The following is an 18,282-nucleotide window of genomic DNA, read 5'->3' as shown; positions in this document are numbered from 1 at the left end:
TTACATGGCCCAGGACTACAGTAGACATTGATCTTGCTGTCATTTTTCTTGAAGTAGTACAGTAGTCATAGTACTTGTTTTCATATTTAAAAAGTCATACAAATAATTTTGTTTTTTTTTTTTTTACCTAAAATAGAATATTAAATATAGCAGATATCTCACTGATTGGAACAGAATATTAAATATAGCAGATACATCATTAATTTGAACAGAATACTAAATATAGATGAATCTCTAATTTGAACAGAATATTAAATATAGCAGATAAATCACTAATTTGCTCTGACCTTTGACATCATTTTAGTTCCCTAGTCCTCAATTTGTCATCTCTAAGATAAGAGACTTGGAGTAGGTGGTCTCTATAAACTCCATCAGACTTTAAGCCTGTGATCTGTTAAAATCAACTTTACCCCTGTTTGAAAAGCCTTATGCATATGTTTTAGTACAAGAATATTTAGTCTAAAGTAGATAAAACATTTTAGTAAAGAATCTGGATCTAAAACTATAGCTGGGCTATTATCTTGTATATTTTATTAAAAGCAAAATGGAATGAATGCAAATTTAGTTACTTAGGAGATTTTATCATATTTAAATTTATCTTGTTACTTAGATCCAATTATGTCTGAACACTTTTGCTTTGGAATTTTGTTTGGATTTTAATCTACTGACTTTTTTTTTGCCTTTATGATGTTGTTGTTTCAGTCTTTAATTCTTTTCTGGCTTCTCCTTCTGATCTTATTCTTCTGAGGCTTAGTGCTCACTTGCCTCAGAAAACTTTTCTGGTTCTGTTGTCATTTATTTTTTTCATGTAGCAAGTGGTTAATGGGTGTCTAATGCGTGTCTGGTACTGTGTGAAGTATTGCAGATGTTAAGAAGAGAAAACATTGTTTCCCACTTCATGGAACTTACAGTGTAGTCATTGAACAGACTTAGAAGCTATTATGGTGTAGAGATGTAAGAGATATTTAGGACACACACTCTCCTTATTGTTCCATGAAAATGACATACATGTGCCTAGCTTAGGACTTTTGCCCTTTCTACACTCGACTGTCTCACTTACTCTGTGGCTTTGCTCTGCTTCACCTTCCCAATGGTACTGGCTGCCCTGTTTAATTTTGCATCATACCCATTTAGCATTCCCAATCCACTTAACCCTGCTGCAGTTTTTCTTTCAACAAACTAAATATTGTACTTATCACAGTTTTGTTAGGAAATTTATTTTGTTCTCTGACGTATCCAAAGTGCTTAGAGTCGTGAGTAGAACATTAGTAGGTGCTCAATAAATATTTTTCAAGTGAATGAATTAGTGAATATAATCTTCCTCCGTACATAATTAAATTAAGCAAATACCCCAACTGTAATATGAAAAAGAAATAAAGGGAAAGTAATTTATAATAAACTAGTATATTTTTTAATAGTGTAAGCACCCAGATGCCAACTATATTAGGAGACATTATGAAGTAGTTAAATGCTTCCACATTGTATCATTAATATAACAGCTACCAATCCAGACCTAAACAGTTATTTTATATTTGTGACTCACATTGCTAAGCTGTGTTGCAGGGTGACTCGATTTCCCAAAATGGTGAATAATTCTTAGTAAAGTTGTAACCTAAACAAAATATAGCCTTCCCTCAGTTTACGTGATATGGAAATTCCTGGCGAATCTACTGTATATTAAAACCAGGCAAAACTTCTTAGTATTTATATATAAAATAGGGTTAAGGGTATAAAGAATTATACATGATTGTTTCATCTATGTGGACATGTCAGAGTGCTTTGGGATGAGAACAGTTATTTGTGTGGAGGACAGTCCTGTGTTAGAGGACAATCAGCATCCTTGGACCCCACTCACTAAATTTCCCAGTAGCATCTTCTAATTATTGGGACTTCGCAAAAATGTGCCCACAACTTTCCATTACGCCCCTATGGTAAACCGTCCTTCTATGACCCTACCCTACTTAAGTTTTCTTCTCAATATTAATTACTGTGTGACTTGTTATTTGTTGATTTGTTTGGTGATACCCTTCCCTATTAGGTTATAAGCTTTATGAGATCAGGATCTTTGTCCATTTTTTTTTTTTTTTTCCAGCCTTTCACTGGGTACTAAATATATATAGTTATTGAGTGAATCAATGGAAGAATGGACAGGGTAGCGGTGAGAAATGAAGCTAGAGAATCTGGAGCAGGCTGTTTAAAGGGTATTAAATAGGAAAGTGATAAAATCAGATTGTATTTGAATAGATCACATAGCTGCTGTGTAGCAAGTAGGCTGCGTGGGAGGTCAGAAGAGAAATCAGCAGACCAGTTTGGTAATCCAGGTGACAGATGGTAATTTAGACAGTGGATAGGGTGGTGATGGTGGAAGAGAGGGACAGAGTGGATATATCCAGTGTATTTAAGAGATAGATTGATGATAGGACTTGGAGATTGCTTGAACTTGCTGAGGAAGGAAGTATCAAGGATAGCTTCTAAATTTCTGACTTATGCTGCTGGTTGCATGTTGGTACTATTCACTTAGGTTTAAAGCACAAGAAGATAGGACTGATGTTTTCGGAAGTAGGGAAATCATAAATCCATTAAGGATGTGTTATATTTGCTGTTGCCTTTAAGATATCCAAGTGGACATGTCAGTCAGGTAGGCATTTGGATTTTCATTTTGCTAGTTATTTTCGAGTGCACTTACAGTCCTAGGCACTGTTGGAGATATGGCAGTAAACACACTTGCTCTCACAGAACTTTTTTTCTAACAGGAGGAGATATATATACATATATATATATATATATAAATATGTATATATATTATAAAGGTAAGGGTATGTATAAGTTAGTTTCCAATAGTGATATGTGCTATACAGAAAATATAGAAAGGGTTTTGAAATGGTAAATGATTTGAGTGATTGGTGACTGAGTGATTGTAGAAATACTTCCCTGAGGAGAGACATTACGCTGAGATAGTGATGGTAAGAAGGAGCAAACCAAATTCAGATCTGAGGAGAGAGCATTCTTGACAGAAGGAACTCCCTGTGCAAAGATGGGAAAGAGGCTGGTGTGTGAAGAAAAGGAAAAAAAGGACAGTGTTGCAGGAGTGCAGTAGGTAAGGCTAAGAATGGTACAAGCTGTGGCAGGAGGGACAGACAGAGAGCAGATAATGGAGGACTTTATATTCTAGGGTAAGAAATGTATGTAAGTACAAGGGGAAGTGAAAATGATGTAATCACATTCTTTTAAAGGTTATTCTGGTGGTTGTGTAGAGGATGGATTCTACATAAGGTTCAAGAGTAGTAATGATGGACATGGGCAGTAGTTGAGGGGAGAGATGATAGTAACTTGGACTAGGGTGGTATAAGTGGATATGGAAAGAAGTTGGTAGATTTGAGATCTCTTTCAGAAGTATTAAACAGAGCTTTGCTAAGGAATTAACTATATTGGCTTGAAGCCCAGAGAATAGGCCTGGAGTAAGTTTGAGAGTTCTAACAGGTAGATGGTAATCAGAGCCAGACCAGAGGTAAGACTGTCTACTATAGTAATCCTTAACCTTGTCTTTATAACCTAAATCATCCATGGAACTTTTTCAAAATAGACTTGCCCATACCTGCCCCAGGAGATCACCTTTTGGTAGTATGGAAAGAGTCCTAACATCTTTTTACTCCTAAATTTGCTTTGTTAGGTGAATTTAAACTGTCTTACTATAGCCCCTAATCTGTTTAAGTAGAACAAAATTTCCTATTTATCTGTCTTCCCTTGTTTTCTATTCAGCTCTTTAAATCATTAGTCAACTTTAATTAAGCAACATTTAATTTTGCACAGGTAAGAATTTGTGAATCCATGAGTTGATGCTTTTAGCACAGAGATATGTTCTCCCCAAAATATTAGTTTACCCGGTGCTCTGAAGTCACCAAACATAGTGCCATTCTTTGGAACTCTCTAGAACTGTGGTCACATTTAAAAACTTTAATATTATTTACTATTCTATGTGTGTGTATATATATATATATATATTTATATATATTTATATATAAATATCCGTACTTAATTCTTTTAGTCTTTTTTTTTTTTAATTTTTTAAATGTTTTTATTTTATTTTTTGAGACAGAGAGAGCATGAACGAGGGAGGGTCAGAGAGAGAGGGAGACACAGAATCTGAAGCAGGCTCCAGGCTCTGAGCTGTCGGCACAGAGCCCGATGTGGGGCTTGAACTCACGGACTGTGAGATTGTGACCTGAGCTGAAGTCGGACGCTTAACCGGCAGAGCCACCCAGGCGCGCCAATTCTTTTAGTCTTCTAATTCTATATTGATTGTTAGCTATTATTAAGAGAAGTAGCTTTGTTTATCTTTCTTGATGTATATTATCAGTTAGGCAGATAGACCTTGGTTTCTTACTTTGAGGCAGAGCAAAAAGAGTAACATTTATCCGTTGGCATCATTCTCATAATTCTCCTGAAATTGTTGCGTTCTCTGGTAGCTTCTAAGTCTTTGAAATTAGAACTTTTGTTCAAAAGTATATGTAGAACCAGTAAGCTTAAGATTGGCTTCTAAGTCTGCATCCGATTTACCATACTTTAGATGTCCAAAATCACCAGGGCATAATTTTTAAATTTTTATTTAAATAGACTGGGATACAATTACTGAATATTGAGTATTTGCTTCTTATTAATATGTTTGAATTTGATATTTGATTTGATAGTTGACTTGGAGTCTGATATTTGTGGTCCCTTTCTATTTATAGAATTTTTAAATGGCTCATAAGTGTTCCGTTCCTTTATTAGCGTGCTCTAAATTCAAGTTATAAGTCAATTCTGGGGGATTGGAGTAAATGGGTTGAAATAATCAGAATGGTTAGTTCCATACATATAATCACGTATGTATGTCTTTATGCATATATGTATATATGTACACTCACTGTTAGACTCTTATATAACCTGATTTTTAACGGATTTATATAACCAAATGGTGAATATCCCTCTGTATATTCCTTTTCCAAAGTGCCATTTTATGTTATAAATTATTTCATTCATTCGAGAACCATATTTTAGTTTATGTGTGCAATCTTTTGAGAGCAAATATAATTGGATGGTTCTCTAGATGTATTAGCAAATGTTAGCAATTCTGAATTGTAATTATTATGCCTTTTGAAGTTTGATAAAATGAAAAACTATTTATAAAATTTTAGGTACAATCTGTTCAAAATTAGTGTGTAATAAAGTTTTGGCTCTTTTCGTTATCAGGAAAATCTTGTTACATATAGTTACTAAAGTAAGTAAAAGGGTTTCTAGGTTCCAAAAACAGAAGAAAAACAGCTTTTCCTCTTATTGCAAAATAATTGTATCTCTAACATTTGAATATCTTGGAATTGAATTATGTGAAAAAGATATGTAAAGAAAAATATATAGGAAAATAAACTGGATCTTCCAGATGTTGTAATTGGGGGAAAAAAAGTAACTAGTTACAGGAGATATAGATTCTGGAAGTGTTACAATAGAATTGGCTCCTGATTATGTTTTTGGTAATTAGTACTTTGCAATTTCAGTAATCATAGTGACCAAAGCAGAACATACTTTAAGACATTGATTTTTGTGTACTTTGGAGATTATTTACTAGAAACATTAAAGATACATAAGTACATACATACATATTTTATATATGTCACATAACGTAATTTTTTTCTGTACCACTATTGATGTAGACCAGTGTGTCATTATGGACATTGCCAGCTTATTTATGATTCGGCAGAGAGGATCTGAAAGTGTCATTGTAGCCATCTTTATAATGTATTTTCCTTCCAAATTTACTCGTAGTCCTTTCATTTAATTTGAACTTGAGCTACTTTTCTTCCTATTCTTTTGTAAGTGAAATTGTTCATATTTGTCTACTCCTATTCTTTCTTGAACTTAGGCCAAGGTTTTATAATATCTTCTTTTAAGAGAGCTATTTATTAGTATGTTGCTTCTTAGCACAGCTGTCTTTAGGGTGATTTTTTTCCCCCATAAAACTTCTTTCACTCTAAGATTTTATCTCGTCGCCTCTTACAGAAAGCAGAATATTTCCTTTTCTTACCTTGCCTCCCTAAATGTATACTCATCTCTCTAATATATATATATCCTTACTTTAGAAAATGAGGCCTCAATGATAATATGGGATTAATTATGTGTTTGTAGTAATAAAAAGACATGGTTTTAGTTCTTATGTCTTAAAGTCCTCTAAAAACGTTTGCTCCTTTTTTGTGTTTGTTACTTTAGAGGGAGATTGCTTCTGGGTGATAATATTTAAAACTAAATTAAATTTGGGACGCCTGGGTGGCTCAGTCAGTTACACATCCGACTTCAGCTCAGGTCATGATCTCCCAGTGCATGTGTTTGAGCCCTGCATGGGGTTCTGTGCTGACAGCCCAGAGCCTGGAGCCTGCTTCCGATTCTGTGTCTCCCTCTCTCTCTCTGCCCCTCCCCCGCTCCTTCTCCCCCCTCCCCCACTCTCTCTCCCCCCCCCAAAGATAAATAAACATTGAAAAATTTTAATTTAAATTAAATATCATAGATAAACTTTTTTTAAAAGGGAAGATTTTTGTTGTCTTAATCAGAGTCCTGAATTTTCAGCTTTGTCAGTTAAAACTGTGTATTCGTTTAGGATTGCCACTTGGGATTTGACATTACAGGCTTTTTTACTCATTACTTGGAGAGTCAGCATAATGATAGATTCCCTCTGCCCTTGTCCCCCCTCAAGGTAGAGAGTTAGCTTTCAGTCTGAGGATTTCTTGTTGAAGGCTGCTAAATTTCTCAGAAACCCACATCGTGATGGATATAGGCTTTTGGAGTTCATGATGTTTGTTTTGTATCTTAGATCCTCACTGTTTCATATTAGATTTAAGTTCATGCCAACAGATTCTCAATGTGCTAGGCCCTAGGCAAGATTCTCATCACCTGGACTTCAGATTCTTTGATCATATCTTCTAGTATTTTAGGGAATAGAAGATTAAGCATATTTGAGAAGCACTTAGTTTCTTCATCTTCTGCGAATTTTGGCAGTAGTATTAAATTAGCATTTTCATCTCCTTGGAATTTTGGTAACAGTAATTTAAAAATTGTTAGCATCAAAATATAAATATATACAAAAGAATATATGCCAATGTTCTCTATTACTTCATAGATATCCTCTTTCTCATTATCATTATTGCTGTTGTTTGCAATACTTTATGAATTTTCCAATTGGAGACTTTCACTCATGAGAAAAGCCTTATTTTTTCTCTGTATCCCTTTATAAAAGTGCATACCCTTTCACTATCTTTATTTGTCAGAGAATTGATTGTAATGGAATTGATTCTTGTCCTTGTAGGTATATAACACACTTTAGGGAATTAAAAATTTAATTTTAATCCCTTAGTTTTCATCATCTCAATTTTTTCTTTTCCCTTCTGTAATTTAACCATTATATCTTAATTTTGAACACGTTATTTAGTAGTGTCTTCTCTACATGTATAACTTTATATCTTTCTCTATGAAGCTTCTTGGCCAGCCATTTTGAATTCTTTGTCTTTAACAAATTTGAGCATTAAGTTTTCTTCTCTTTGAATTTTTCATGTCAATATATAAATGTGAGAAGTTTGTTCAAAATGTACATTAAGATTTTAATAGTAAAACATGTAACAGAACCTCAGTGTTGCCTAATTTGCTGATGAGTATAATTCTATTTAAGGTAAGCTGTCCCAACTTCATCCAGAAACAATAAAAGTTCTCTCAAAATGTGTGTACCAGTTACAACTATGTGAGAGTATTTAAAGAATTGTTTGTATGTCTCTTATACTATATGAAGCAGAGTAAGTCAGTGAGAAAGAGCCTCATATTAGAAATTTAGAGGCAAGCTTTTAACTGTTTTTTTTTTTTTTTTTTTAATGCCTCAGTTTCTTCATCTTGTAGGAAGTTATATCTTGATTATCCATATGTATGGAAGAGATTTGTAACTCCATCTCTGCATTACTACTTGGTTTGGAAATATATTGTGTCATTTTCTTTGTACCAGAATCATGATACTAATTGTTTATCTTAGGTTTAAGTTTTTGTTCATATTTCTCTGAACTTGCACCATATGTCACTGGAGACTGTTGACCTGGAAGCCTCCTGGTCTGTAAGGGAAAACAACTTAGCACATTAAACACTGGTTGTGGACAGATCTGAGAGTGGCTAATTGATGTGCAGTCAATTGAAAGTTGACTACATACACACAACTATCTTTCAGATGTATTTGCAGGAAAGTGTGATGATATTTATGAATGACTTGAATACTCTGAAAACAGGTTCTTTATAAAATTAAATTTTCATGCTGCCACTGCAGTACTTGTATGCAACCTACTGATCTACTGATTACTGTCATTTTTCAGATGAGTGTTCATCTGATTACTCTAGGTGCTTTTCCACTGCTGTTGTTTTAAAACATGTTGAAATATGATTTAAAAACCACACAAAATATAGCAGTTGATTCCCTGGTTAAACCACAATTTACATTCCTCTCAGAGTATGTTAGTCCAGTCTGTTGGACACAAATGTAAAATATTTTACCTGCATTAGAAAACAAGGTAAGGTAATTGGTGAATGAATGAGAATCAGTGATTTATTTGCTTTATTAAAGGTGCTCTCTATTATTGTACTATGAACACATTATTTAAAGGCATTTGCAGAGTATGGAATTTAGTGTGAATAAGTGTCCAAGTCATAGTGGTTGTTTTAATAATATTAATAAGATTTTTGATTCTGAATTAAAATCTTAAATATAATGCATTATAGTTGAAGGTATAAAGAGAGAAAAAGATTTTTAACAACTATTCAAAGAAGGACGATTTTGCTTAAGCATTTATCTTTTATGAGCTTTAAATTAATTAAAATATGGTAGCTTTTTCTTAGTTTGTGCTATCTTTTTATCACATACTGATAATTCAGAATGCCTTGCATGTTATGTTTAAGTGTATGTTATGGAATTAGCTAAATTATAATAAACTTTTAATTATTTATGCCAGTGGCAGGAGAAATATGGTAGTTATGGGGAAAAACCAGCCATATGTCAAATTTAATTTTAGATTTTATATGAACATTTTCACAGCAGATTTACTTTCCTAAATATATTTATATAAGAAAAATATAAAATTGTGAAATGTTTGAGGATTGTGACCCAAGTGGTAACTGGTGATGGTGCTGTAGAAACATACCAGGAGGTCAGAAAAAACTAAAACTGAAGATTGGAAGTGTTCTGTTACTAAAGTATAGCTATTGTTTAGAGTTGACCATAATGAGATTACCTTTGATGAATGAGTTGGATATTTCACAAGGATTACTTAATGTATTTTCTTTACTTCTCTTTAACTAAAAAATTATGGTTTTTAGCTCTAAGTAACAGTTTTAAAATGTCATGAGAAAATAATAAATTATGTACCTTTTTCTTTGTCTTTCATCTTCTTTTTCTCTTCCTTTTTTAGGGTATGAGTATTATAGAACAATTAGACCCCGTATCTTTTAGCAATTACTTGAAGAAATACCATAATACTATATGTGGAAGACATCCCATTGGGGTGTTATTAAATGTGAGTATCCTTAGGAAGCCTTAATTTTTAACATTTGATCCTGTGATGTTTCAAAATATCTTAATTATTATCATCTGTGCTACCTTATTAGCATTGTTTTTAGGTACATATAATAAATATTCTTTTTAGTACACTTAAGATAATTTGGATTTCCATTATTTTGGTTACATGAATAAAGTTTTTACTGGAAGACAGGCCAGTGCTTTCTTTTAAATATCGAAAAATAATTTAGAATAGAAGCCTAGTTTTTCTCTTGACTCACAGCCAATATGTTCTTTGGTAATAAGTAACCTTATTAATTTTTCGGTTTTATTTAATGTTCTAGACTCCATAAAAAATAAACAGAAGACTCTGTTCTTGAACTTCAGATACTCATAATTTAGTAACACAAGACAGATGGCATGTATATATTTTTCTCTTTATAACAATAATATTTCATGTAAAGAGTAGTAAGAGGCAGAAGTTTCAGGTAGTTGGATTTTTGAAAGAGATAATAACAATAATTTTTCCTCTAATAAATAAAACAGTATGGCATTCCTGAAAGAAAATGTGAGACTTTTTAAGAAAGAAGAAAGTGTATATACTCAGGAATGAGAGGAGGAAGCAATAATGTGTTCATTGTTTGGAGAGGCAGAGAAATCACGGAGAAGGTAATGTTAGTCTAGAACAGGGTAGGGTAGGACCTTGAAGTCCAGTTTCGTTTAGTGTAATTTGATTTAGTACATTGTGGATTTTTAGGAATGGTTTTCTCTTAAGCAGTATTGGCTGGAAGAAGAGCCTGTTCAGGGCTTTAAACTAATTCTTGAAATTTAAACTAGGTAAGCTGCACTAATTTCCTAAAGTCTGAATTGGAGCAAATAAAATTTTAATGAAGTAAATGATGAACTAATCCACAATTAAAGTAAAAATCCTGGTTTACCTCTTAGATTTAGAACTTAATTTATATATGTATTTCACATTTCGTCAAACTTAGACAAAGAAGAGACTCCAGTATTTCATGACAGAAGTGGCTCCGATTTGGTTTAGAGAAAAGAGAGGTATATTTTTCTTGAAAGTGGCCTTATTAAATATAATAAAGGTAGGGTGAAAGATGACTGATACTTATCAAGAAGCTAGGTTAGTAGAAGTTCTTTGAGAGAATGAAATAAGGAGTCCTCTGTTTTACCTATTTAATATGTGACAAGATATTCAAGAAACAAATCAAGAGAAGAGTAAAGAATCTAGGCTTCAGCTGTGAAGCAGACAAAGTTAAGCCACCAGCACATTCAAAGAGTACTCACTTTTTTATTATGAGGTCTGTTGTAACTAATTTTTTTTTCCCCCCCAGGCTATCACAGAGCTCCAGAAGAATGGAATGAATATGAGCTTTTCCTTTTTGAATTATGCCCAGTCAAGCCAGTGTAGAAACTGGCAAGACAGTTCAGTGAGTTATGCAGCGGGAGCACTCACGGTCCACTGAAGCTCTGAATCCTCAGGGATGCCACCTGCACATACTCATTCTCTGTCTGGGGTCCCAGCCTAGCCCTTACCAAGATACTGGTCCTGGTTTGGGGGGATTCTGAAACCTCAAACTAATAGAACTTTCTTCTCTTCTTTTCTAGTAGGTGTAGTCCTTCCTTAATTTCAACTCATTAAAAAATGCTTTATAGTTTAGGGCAGTGGAAGGAAGGCTGGCATCAAAATATTTTGATCAAAAAAGATGGCAATGTAAAGGCCCAGTTGTGGGAGACAGTTTTTTTGAGAGTAACTTGTAAAGCATTTACCATATCCTAAATTTGCACTCTTTGCAGACTTGTGCACATATATTCCGCTTTCAGAATAGTTTTGCAAATTGTACACAAACAAACAAAAAAGGGTGGAAGCTTTTTAATAAAGAAATTGCATTTATAAATGATCTGTATTAGAATATAATAAATCTCCAGTTATAGTCAATTACTACCCGTGTTGTACAACAGATACCTTCTATTTTAGTTGCTAATAAAGGGCTACACAACTCAAAATAGTCTGATTTAAACTTATTGCTCTGTGGTACATAAGAAAATTGTTTTTTTATTAATTCCATCTCAGAATTTTTATGTTAAAAGTGGTAAACTTCAGCTCATGTAGAGATATGTTAGGATGTATTTTATTTTTTACATATTTATGTGATTTTTTTTATCACAGATAGAATCATATTTTAAAGTTAGCTTTTAAAATTACATATAGTTTGCCTTTTTGTGTGTGACATCACTTTGTGTCATTACTATATTGTAACGATATAAATTCAAGATTGGTAAAAGAATGTAGATGTAGTCCTTTCCTTCAAAGATTGTGTTTGATAGGCACTAGTCTGCAAATGAGGAAATGTTGAAGAGTATTCTTAGTGATTTTTAAATCATTGCAGACCAAACACTACTGCTATGCCTTTGTAGTGCTTTTAAGCAGTTTGACTCTCTATTTGAATTTATAGCAAGAAATCATTAACAATAACAAAAACAAAAAAAGCCACTGGATTTTCTTACAGTTCTACAAATTTTTTTGTCATGATTTTTGGTGCGGCTCTTCCAACTAAAATAATGGTATGGTGTTGTATTTCTTTTTTTAGCATAGACCATTCCTAGTCACTTCGGGGGAAAAAATATATAAATATATATAATTTGATTAGTTAATTATTGGCCACCATGCATGTATTAGATTATACCTGTTTCAGTATAACACTGGGTATCTACATCACACTGGAGAGCATTTGTATCTTCAGTCTTATGCCGGAATAGCACAATTTTTAGATGCCTTGCACCAATTTTATTTAAAGATTTGCATTTCTTAGTTACTAAATATCAACTTTCTATACTCAAGAATTGAGAAAAAATAATGTTTCGGATTCAAAACTACCCACCTATATGTGTATGGAAATTATACTTGTACACGTTAATGATTTATTTCCCATCACTTAGGTATACTTTTGAGTACCATAAATATTTATTCCTTATTTATTATACAGACTATAAACATTTTAAACTTGACTACAGAGTGCATTTTTATTTTCTGAGTATAAAATGGATACATGATTATTATAGAAACTTTAGAAAATACTGAAAAGGATAAAGAAGAGAAAAAAATTGTCTGCAACTTCACTATCCAGAGATAACACTGTTAATATTTTTTGTATCTCCTCTCAGTCTTTGTCTATGCTATTTATATGTATGAGTGTGTATATGTGTTTGTGTGTGTGCATAATAACAAAATTGAGATTATATTGACCATATAGTTGTATATCCTACTTTTTATAACTTCCTAAGTACTCCCCCATATCTTGGAAAGTGTGATTTTTAAAAAATGGCTGCCTAATATTTTATTGTATGAATATATACCATAATCGAACCAGTTCTCTCTTTGGATATCAGATTGTTTCTAGTATTTCACAATTATAAATAATAGTGGGATGAACATCTTTGTATGTGAAATTTGAACTGTATATTTGACTAGTTCTTAAGGATATATTCATGGGAGTGGGATAATTGGTTTAGATGGTGAGAACTTTTTAGGCACTTTAAAATATGGCCAAATTACCCTTCAGAAAGTTTGTACCAAATTAGCAATACATGACTACCCATCATACTTCCCCTTCTCCACTATTGATTATTATTTTCTAAATTTTTGACAATTTGTTAAGCAAATAATTGGTTGTACTTTTGATCATTCTAGTAAGAGTGGCTTTACCGTGAATACATTTTTTTTTTCCTTCTGTGATTTTGTAATTGATTGATTAATAGAAAACATGAGAGGATTGCTTAGCTTGAGTGGGTGACACCCCTGTGAATATGTTTACTGTGCGTTTGAAACTCTGGAATATTTCACCATCACTCTACCCTTTCCTAGAATATGAGCATATCTTTCATACTCAATTATGAAGTAGAAAGAGTTCCAAACTGGTAGTTGAGTACTGGATTCTAGTTCAGTCTGTGCCACTGTTGAGTTCTCTTACCATAAATATTTTGTGTTCTATTGAGACATTCTCATCTGTAAAATGTGGATGTGATCTTTTAAGGACATTTTAGTATCAAAGTATTTTAGTGTTGGGACTATTCTTTAGAGATTCTGGTGTCACTTAAATGTTAAAAAGCTACATGATTAAATTAGAAGTTTTATCTAATTTCAACTCTGCATACATAAAAATGAAAGTCTTAACACAAAAGGGAAATTAATTTGCATAATTCAATACAGTTACTATTACCTAAATAATAAGCTTTTCTACTTTAAGTGCCTTAAAAGTGTTTTGTATTTGAAATCTAAAATGTAAAGGAAATTATTATGTAGTTCTGTACAGTTTCTTCTTTATTATGTACTTGTGAGTTATTTGCAGCAACTTTTTTTTTAACCGTAGATTGCACAGAGCAGTATATTCATGGATTCTTCACTATTCTGCTAGTGAGGCGTTGGGAAATGTATGTTAAAGATTAGCTCAGTGAGCAGGTAAGTAAATGCTTTGTCTTGGGTGGGCAACAAATCTTCATACAGAGTAGGATAAAGGAGTATTCAGATATCCCAGTGTTTATATTTAGATACTCCAGTGTGGGTGGTATGTCCAGAGTTAGTCATTGATTATTGTTGCAGGTCACAAATTTTTCTTTGGCAGTAAATAGTTTATTGCCCTAGATTAGACATTGGCAAATGTTTTGTGTAAAGGGCTAGATACTAAATTTGGGGGGTTTGCAGGCCATATAGTCTCTGTCCCAACTGTTCACCTTTGCCACTTGTAGCACAAAAGCAGCCATAGGCAATATGTATGTGAATGGATGTGGCTCTGTTTCACTCAAACTTTATTTACACAAAAATACAGCTGGATTTGGTCCATGGGCCATAGTTTGCTATCCCCTGTCCTAAATATTGTAGTTTACTTGTATTTCAAATATTGGTCAGTAATTTAAACTGCAACAAATGATTTTAAGTTTATATTATCCCAAATCTCTCTTAATTTGATGTAGTCTACATGGCTGGGTTTGAGTGTTATGTAGAATTATAAAGATAAGTAAGGAAGTGGGTAAAGGAAACTGGGAGGTCTTAGGAGCTAGTGTTAAAACACTTTGAAGCCCTTTCATTTGCTGAAGTCCATTGAGAGTTTTGCTTTGCTACCAAAAATTAAGAGTGATGAGTGGAGGTTGTGACTGGTTGTTGCAAATTATAGAAATTATTTTAAGCCCTTGGCTATGTAGATGGTATTAGAAGATGGATGAGATGAACCTTTTACCTGAGTATTCTAGGCATAGACGAATAATTTAAGAGATATGGTAAAATGTGACTCTATTTTGTGACTACCATCTTTCATCACCATCCCTTAATATTTAACCCCCCACTCCCACCCTGCCCAGTATTTAGTTGATGGGAAAATTACTACACTGTTTTGGTCTCATTTACTCTGGATCACTGAAAACTTCATCAAAGATTAGTATTAGTCCATAGACTGGCAGTTGGGTAGTGCTGGGGTATGGTTGCTTGAAAGACCTAGTGTGGTTGTAGAACTATTACTGATTAGGAGGTGTAATAAACCACATGCAGCCTGACATTCAGTCTAAAACGTTTATATTATTATGTTGAATGGTAAGTGCTACATATTAAGGGGGACATTATGAACTATAGTGTTCATAGGGAAGCATCTGGAATGATGAAAGTCGTGAGTGCTATAGAGAGTGGATGTAGTTAAAGAAATTGATAATATTTATTTTGGAGAAGATAAGTTTAAAGAGAGGGAGTTCCCCCCCCCCCCCCCCCAATACTTGATTACCATGTGTAGGAAGGGATAGAGTTGTTCTTTGTTGTTCTTGGTGGAAAAATTAAGAAATGGAAGTTTCTGGTTCCACATTCAATGTTCTGTGTGAGAATTTCTAAATGCGAATCAGCTGTGTCCTCATAAAAGCATTGGAAGTACTCAAAAGCTAGATCAGTGGTTCTCAGAGTAGCATCCTTTACTTTCAGCATCGGCATCATCCTGGGTATATTATTGGTGTAGATCTAAAATGATGGAACACCAAGCTGAAAAAAAGCTAATGGAATTAGTACAAATAAAATGGAACTTACTTCATGTGTATAAAATTATCAAGGGCAGTAATTTTTAAATAAAAATTGATTTTGATCATTTAACACTAACTTTCAACATAGATTATGAATTGATTGTTACATGTTAGTGGAGGAACACTGGACCCTTAGAATAATTAATATGCTTTTGTTTTAGTGAAAACATTTAAATATAAGCTAGAAGTTTCTATTTACTAAAATAAATTTAAGTTGTTCTTTAAATCATTGACTTAACTTTGTTAAACAGGTGCTTCTTCAACATTGAAACAGCCATAACCATAGCAGAAGAGGGTGTTGAGGGAGCTTGCTCTTTTTATACGTGTGAATGTCAGAATATTAGGAAGGGAGCCAAGAGCAGCTGGCAGATAAATTTTTTCTGCCTTCTTTCTCTTTTACCCTTAAGTACAACTGAGTGACAGGTCACACTATTATTGACTGTGCTATATTTGGTAAAAGTACTTCAAGTGATGCTGGTAACTGGGACTTCTGTCTTTTTAAAGTCACTGTTGTGGATGGAATTTGTTTGCCTATCATGAGTTCATTGATAAATGCTGCTTTTGGGGGTACTATGTGAAATTTAGAGTTTTAGATTTATTGTTTATTTAAAGGTTCTCTGGGGGATTTCAGAGTGGTTTGTGCCCAAGATGTGTCACATTTATTGCTTATGTGTGTAAGTTTAACTCTAATACAAGGTTTTTGCCAACACCCTATAAAAGAATAGAAAAAAACTTTTAAAGCCAATTCTTCTGATTTTGAAAGCCATAATTTAATACAATTGGTTTTTCATTATAAAATGTTTAAATGCGTATTTCATACTGTACAGTGAGGTTTTAACTTTACTAACTGTAGTCCTATTTTTTTCCTGTCATCCTAATAGTGAAACCAAAGAGCATATAAAAACCATTATTAAGCTATTGAAGACCAAGTGTATTTGGCTGTGTGCAAGACCTGACTTCTGGTCTTTAAATCGGCCAGTGCAACTTTTCGAAAATATTTTAATTTTTCTGACCACCATATTCTCTAAATTACTTACTGAACGTGGTGTTATATACATTTAAGTAAGAAATACTAGAACATGTTGAAAACTCAAAAAAAAACCCAACACAAACACTAGAATGATATATAAATGACATATGAATGACAGAGTTTTGTGAGTTTTTAAATTAAATACTTAGACTGTTGAAGTAGATAGATTTAACAAAAGTATTTTTAGCTTAACAGTTTCATAAATGGAATTTTTTCTAAGTTTTCTTTTCTATTAAAATTTATCCACTTGAATCTAATACAATAGACAAAATTTGTTCGATTTTGATGAATTTTAAAGCAAGGAGAACAAAAGAGTGTTCATATGAAGTGTTTTCTGAAGGACAGGAAAGTATAATCCTTTTAATTGGAAGCATTTTTTAATTGGATTTTTCCATTTTCAGTTTTTAATTGTGGAAACCAGCTTCCTTACTGATTTTAAAAGATGGTAGAATTTAATATTCCCAGGCTCTTTGTAGTGCCAAATGAAATGAATGATAGCGTAAGTGATCTGGTAAATTTGAAACCACTGGCCCAAGGTCCTTAGTTCATATTTTACAGTATCTTTTGGTGTTTACTGGTATTTAGAAGTGTTACAAAGTTTTAAAAACAGTAATTAAAATGTGCTTGAGCTGCTTGCCCAATGACATGTTGAGCCAACTCTGAACTAGTAAGATACTATAGCTTCTTTTTCACTGGAATTCATTTTCAGCTTTGCTGATGAGTTGCTACGGATTTGCTGAAACAAGTCAGTGCTCTTTGCTAGAGCAGAGTTTCTTTCTTTATTAATGTGAGTTAGAATTGAATGATATGACCCCTTTCCACCTTTGGCTTTTTATGACAATAATAATACCTTATTATTAAATATATTGTACTTTTAATTTTTAAAACGTTTCACAACTTTTTCTTTCCTCTTAGTCTCTACAATAAGTAGGCCAGACATTGTTACTTTATTATTGGTAGAGAACCTGATGCAGGCCCATACAAATAATATGACTTACATGAGTTTGCATGGCTAGTTAGTATCAGAGCAAGGACAAGAACTCAGTTCCTCTAATTTTCAGTCCTATGTGTTAGAAATGCTGTACCTTACTATTACTACTCTATGTTTTGTTTTTGGTGCTGGCTGTTTGAGATATGTTAAATTCAAATAGTAATGGGATTTTGCAACTTTAATAAAAATGGGAATCATTCATGTACATGTCTACTTTGATTAATTTAGGCAAAAATAGACTTCTTTTGGTAGATTAAAGTACTCCATACTTTTACTAACTCTGAAGACTTCTATTTTCTTTTCTCGGAAGTTTACTTTAAGACCTAAAAATTCTATTCTGTTGCTTGCCATCGTTAAAATGCACCGCTGGTTTGTAATGGGACACTGACAAAAGTGAAATTTAGGTTATTGGTATGTGAATTACTGATGGTGAGACTTTGCAGCAAACGCTTGGCTCTCACCCTTCCAGTCCATGCATAGAGTGTCCTGCAAGCACCCGTGACTCTGCCTTGGATTGTCTCATCTGTACACAGGGCAGATTGGAAATGCTAGGAAGATAATGCCTTGGGAGCAGCCCTCAGCCAGTGATGGACGGGAGTTGGAGGATAATTATTCTAGCTAACTTGCCCTTCTGGTGATACTCTGAGG

The 18,282-nt window shown here is 33.3% G+C and overlaps 1 protein-coding gene across 4 annotated transcripts in view; it reads left to right on the top strand.

Moving 5' to 3' along the window:
- Positions 1-17,837, top strand: part of MEMO1 (mediator of cell motility 1) — a 128,641-nt gene extending 110,804 nt beyond the window's left edge. For all 4 annotated transcript variants that reach the window (XM_060645241.3, XM_060645220.3, XM_060645225.3 and 1 more), the window contains 2 exons: positions 9,462-9,566; positions 10,894-17,837. In XM_060645241.3, the coding sequence (XP_060501224.1) occupies positions 9,462-9,566; positions 10,894-11,025 (237 nt within the window). In that variant the 3' untranslated portion in view covers positions 11,026-17,837. The remainder of the gene's footprint in view (positions 1-9,461; positions 9,567-10,893) is intronic.
- The last annotated feature ends 445 nt before the right edge of the window (positions 17,838-18,282 follow it).

This window comes from Panthera onca, chromosome A3 (assembly GCF_046562875.1).
Source record: "Panthera onca isolate mPanOnc1 chromosome A3, mPanOnc1 haplotype 2, whole genome shotgun sequence".
NCBI classification, from domain to species: Eukaryota; Metazoa; Chordata; class Mammalia; order Carnivora; family Felidae; genus Panthera; species Panthera onca.
Note: the sequence above shows the minus strand (reverse complement) of the source record. Positions and strands in the feature narration are given on the sequence as shown.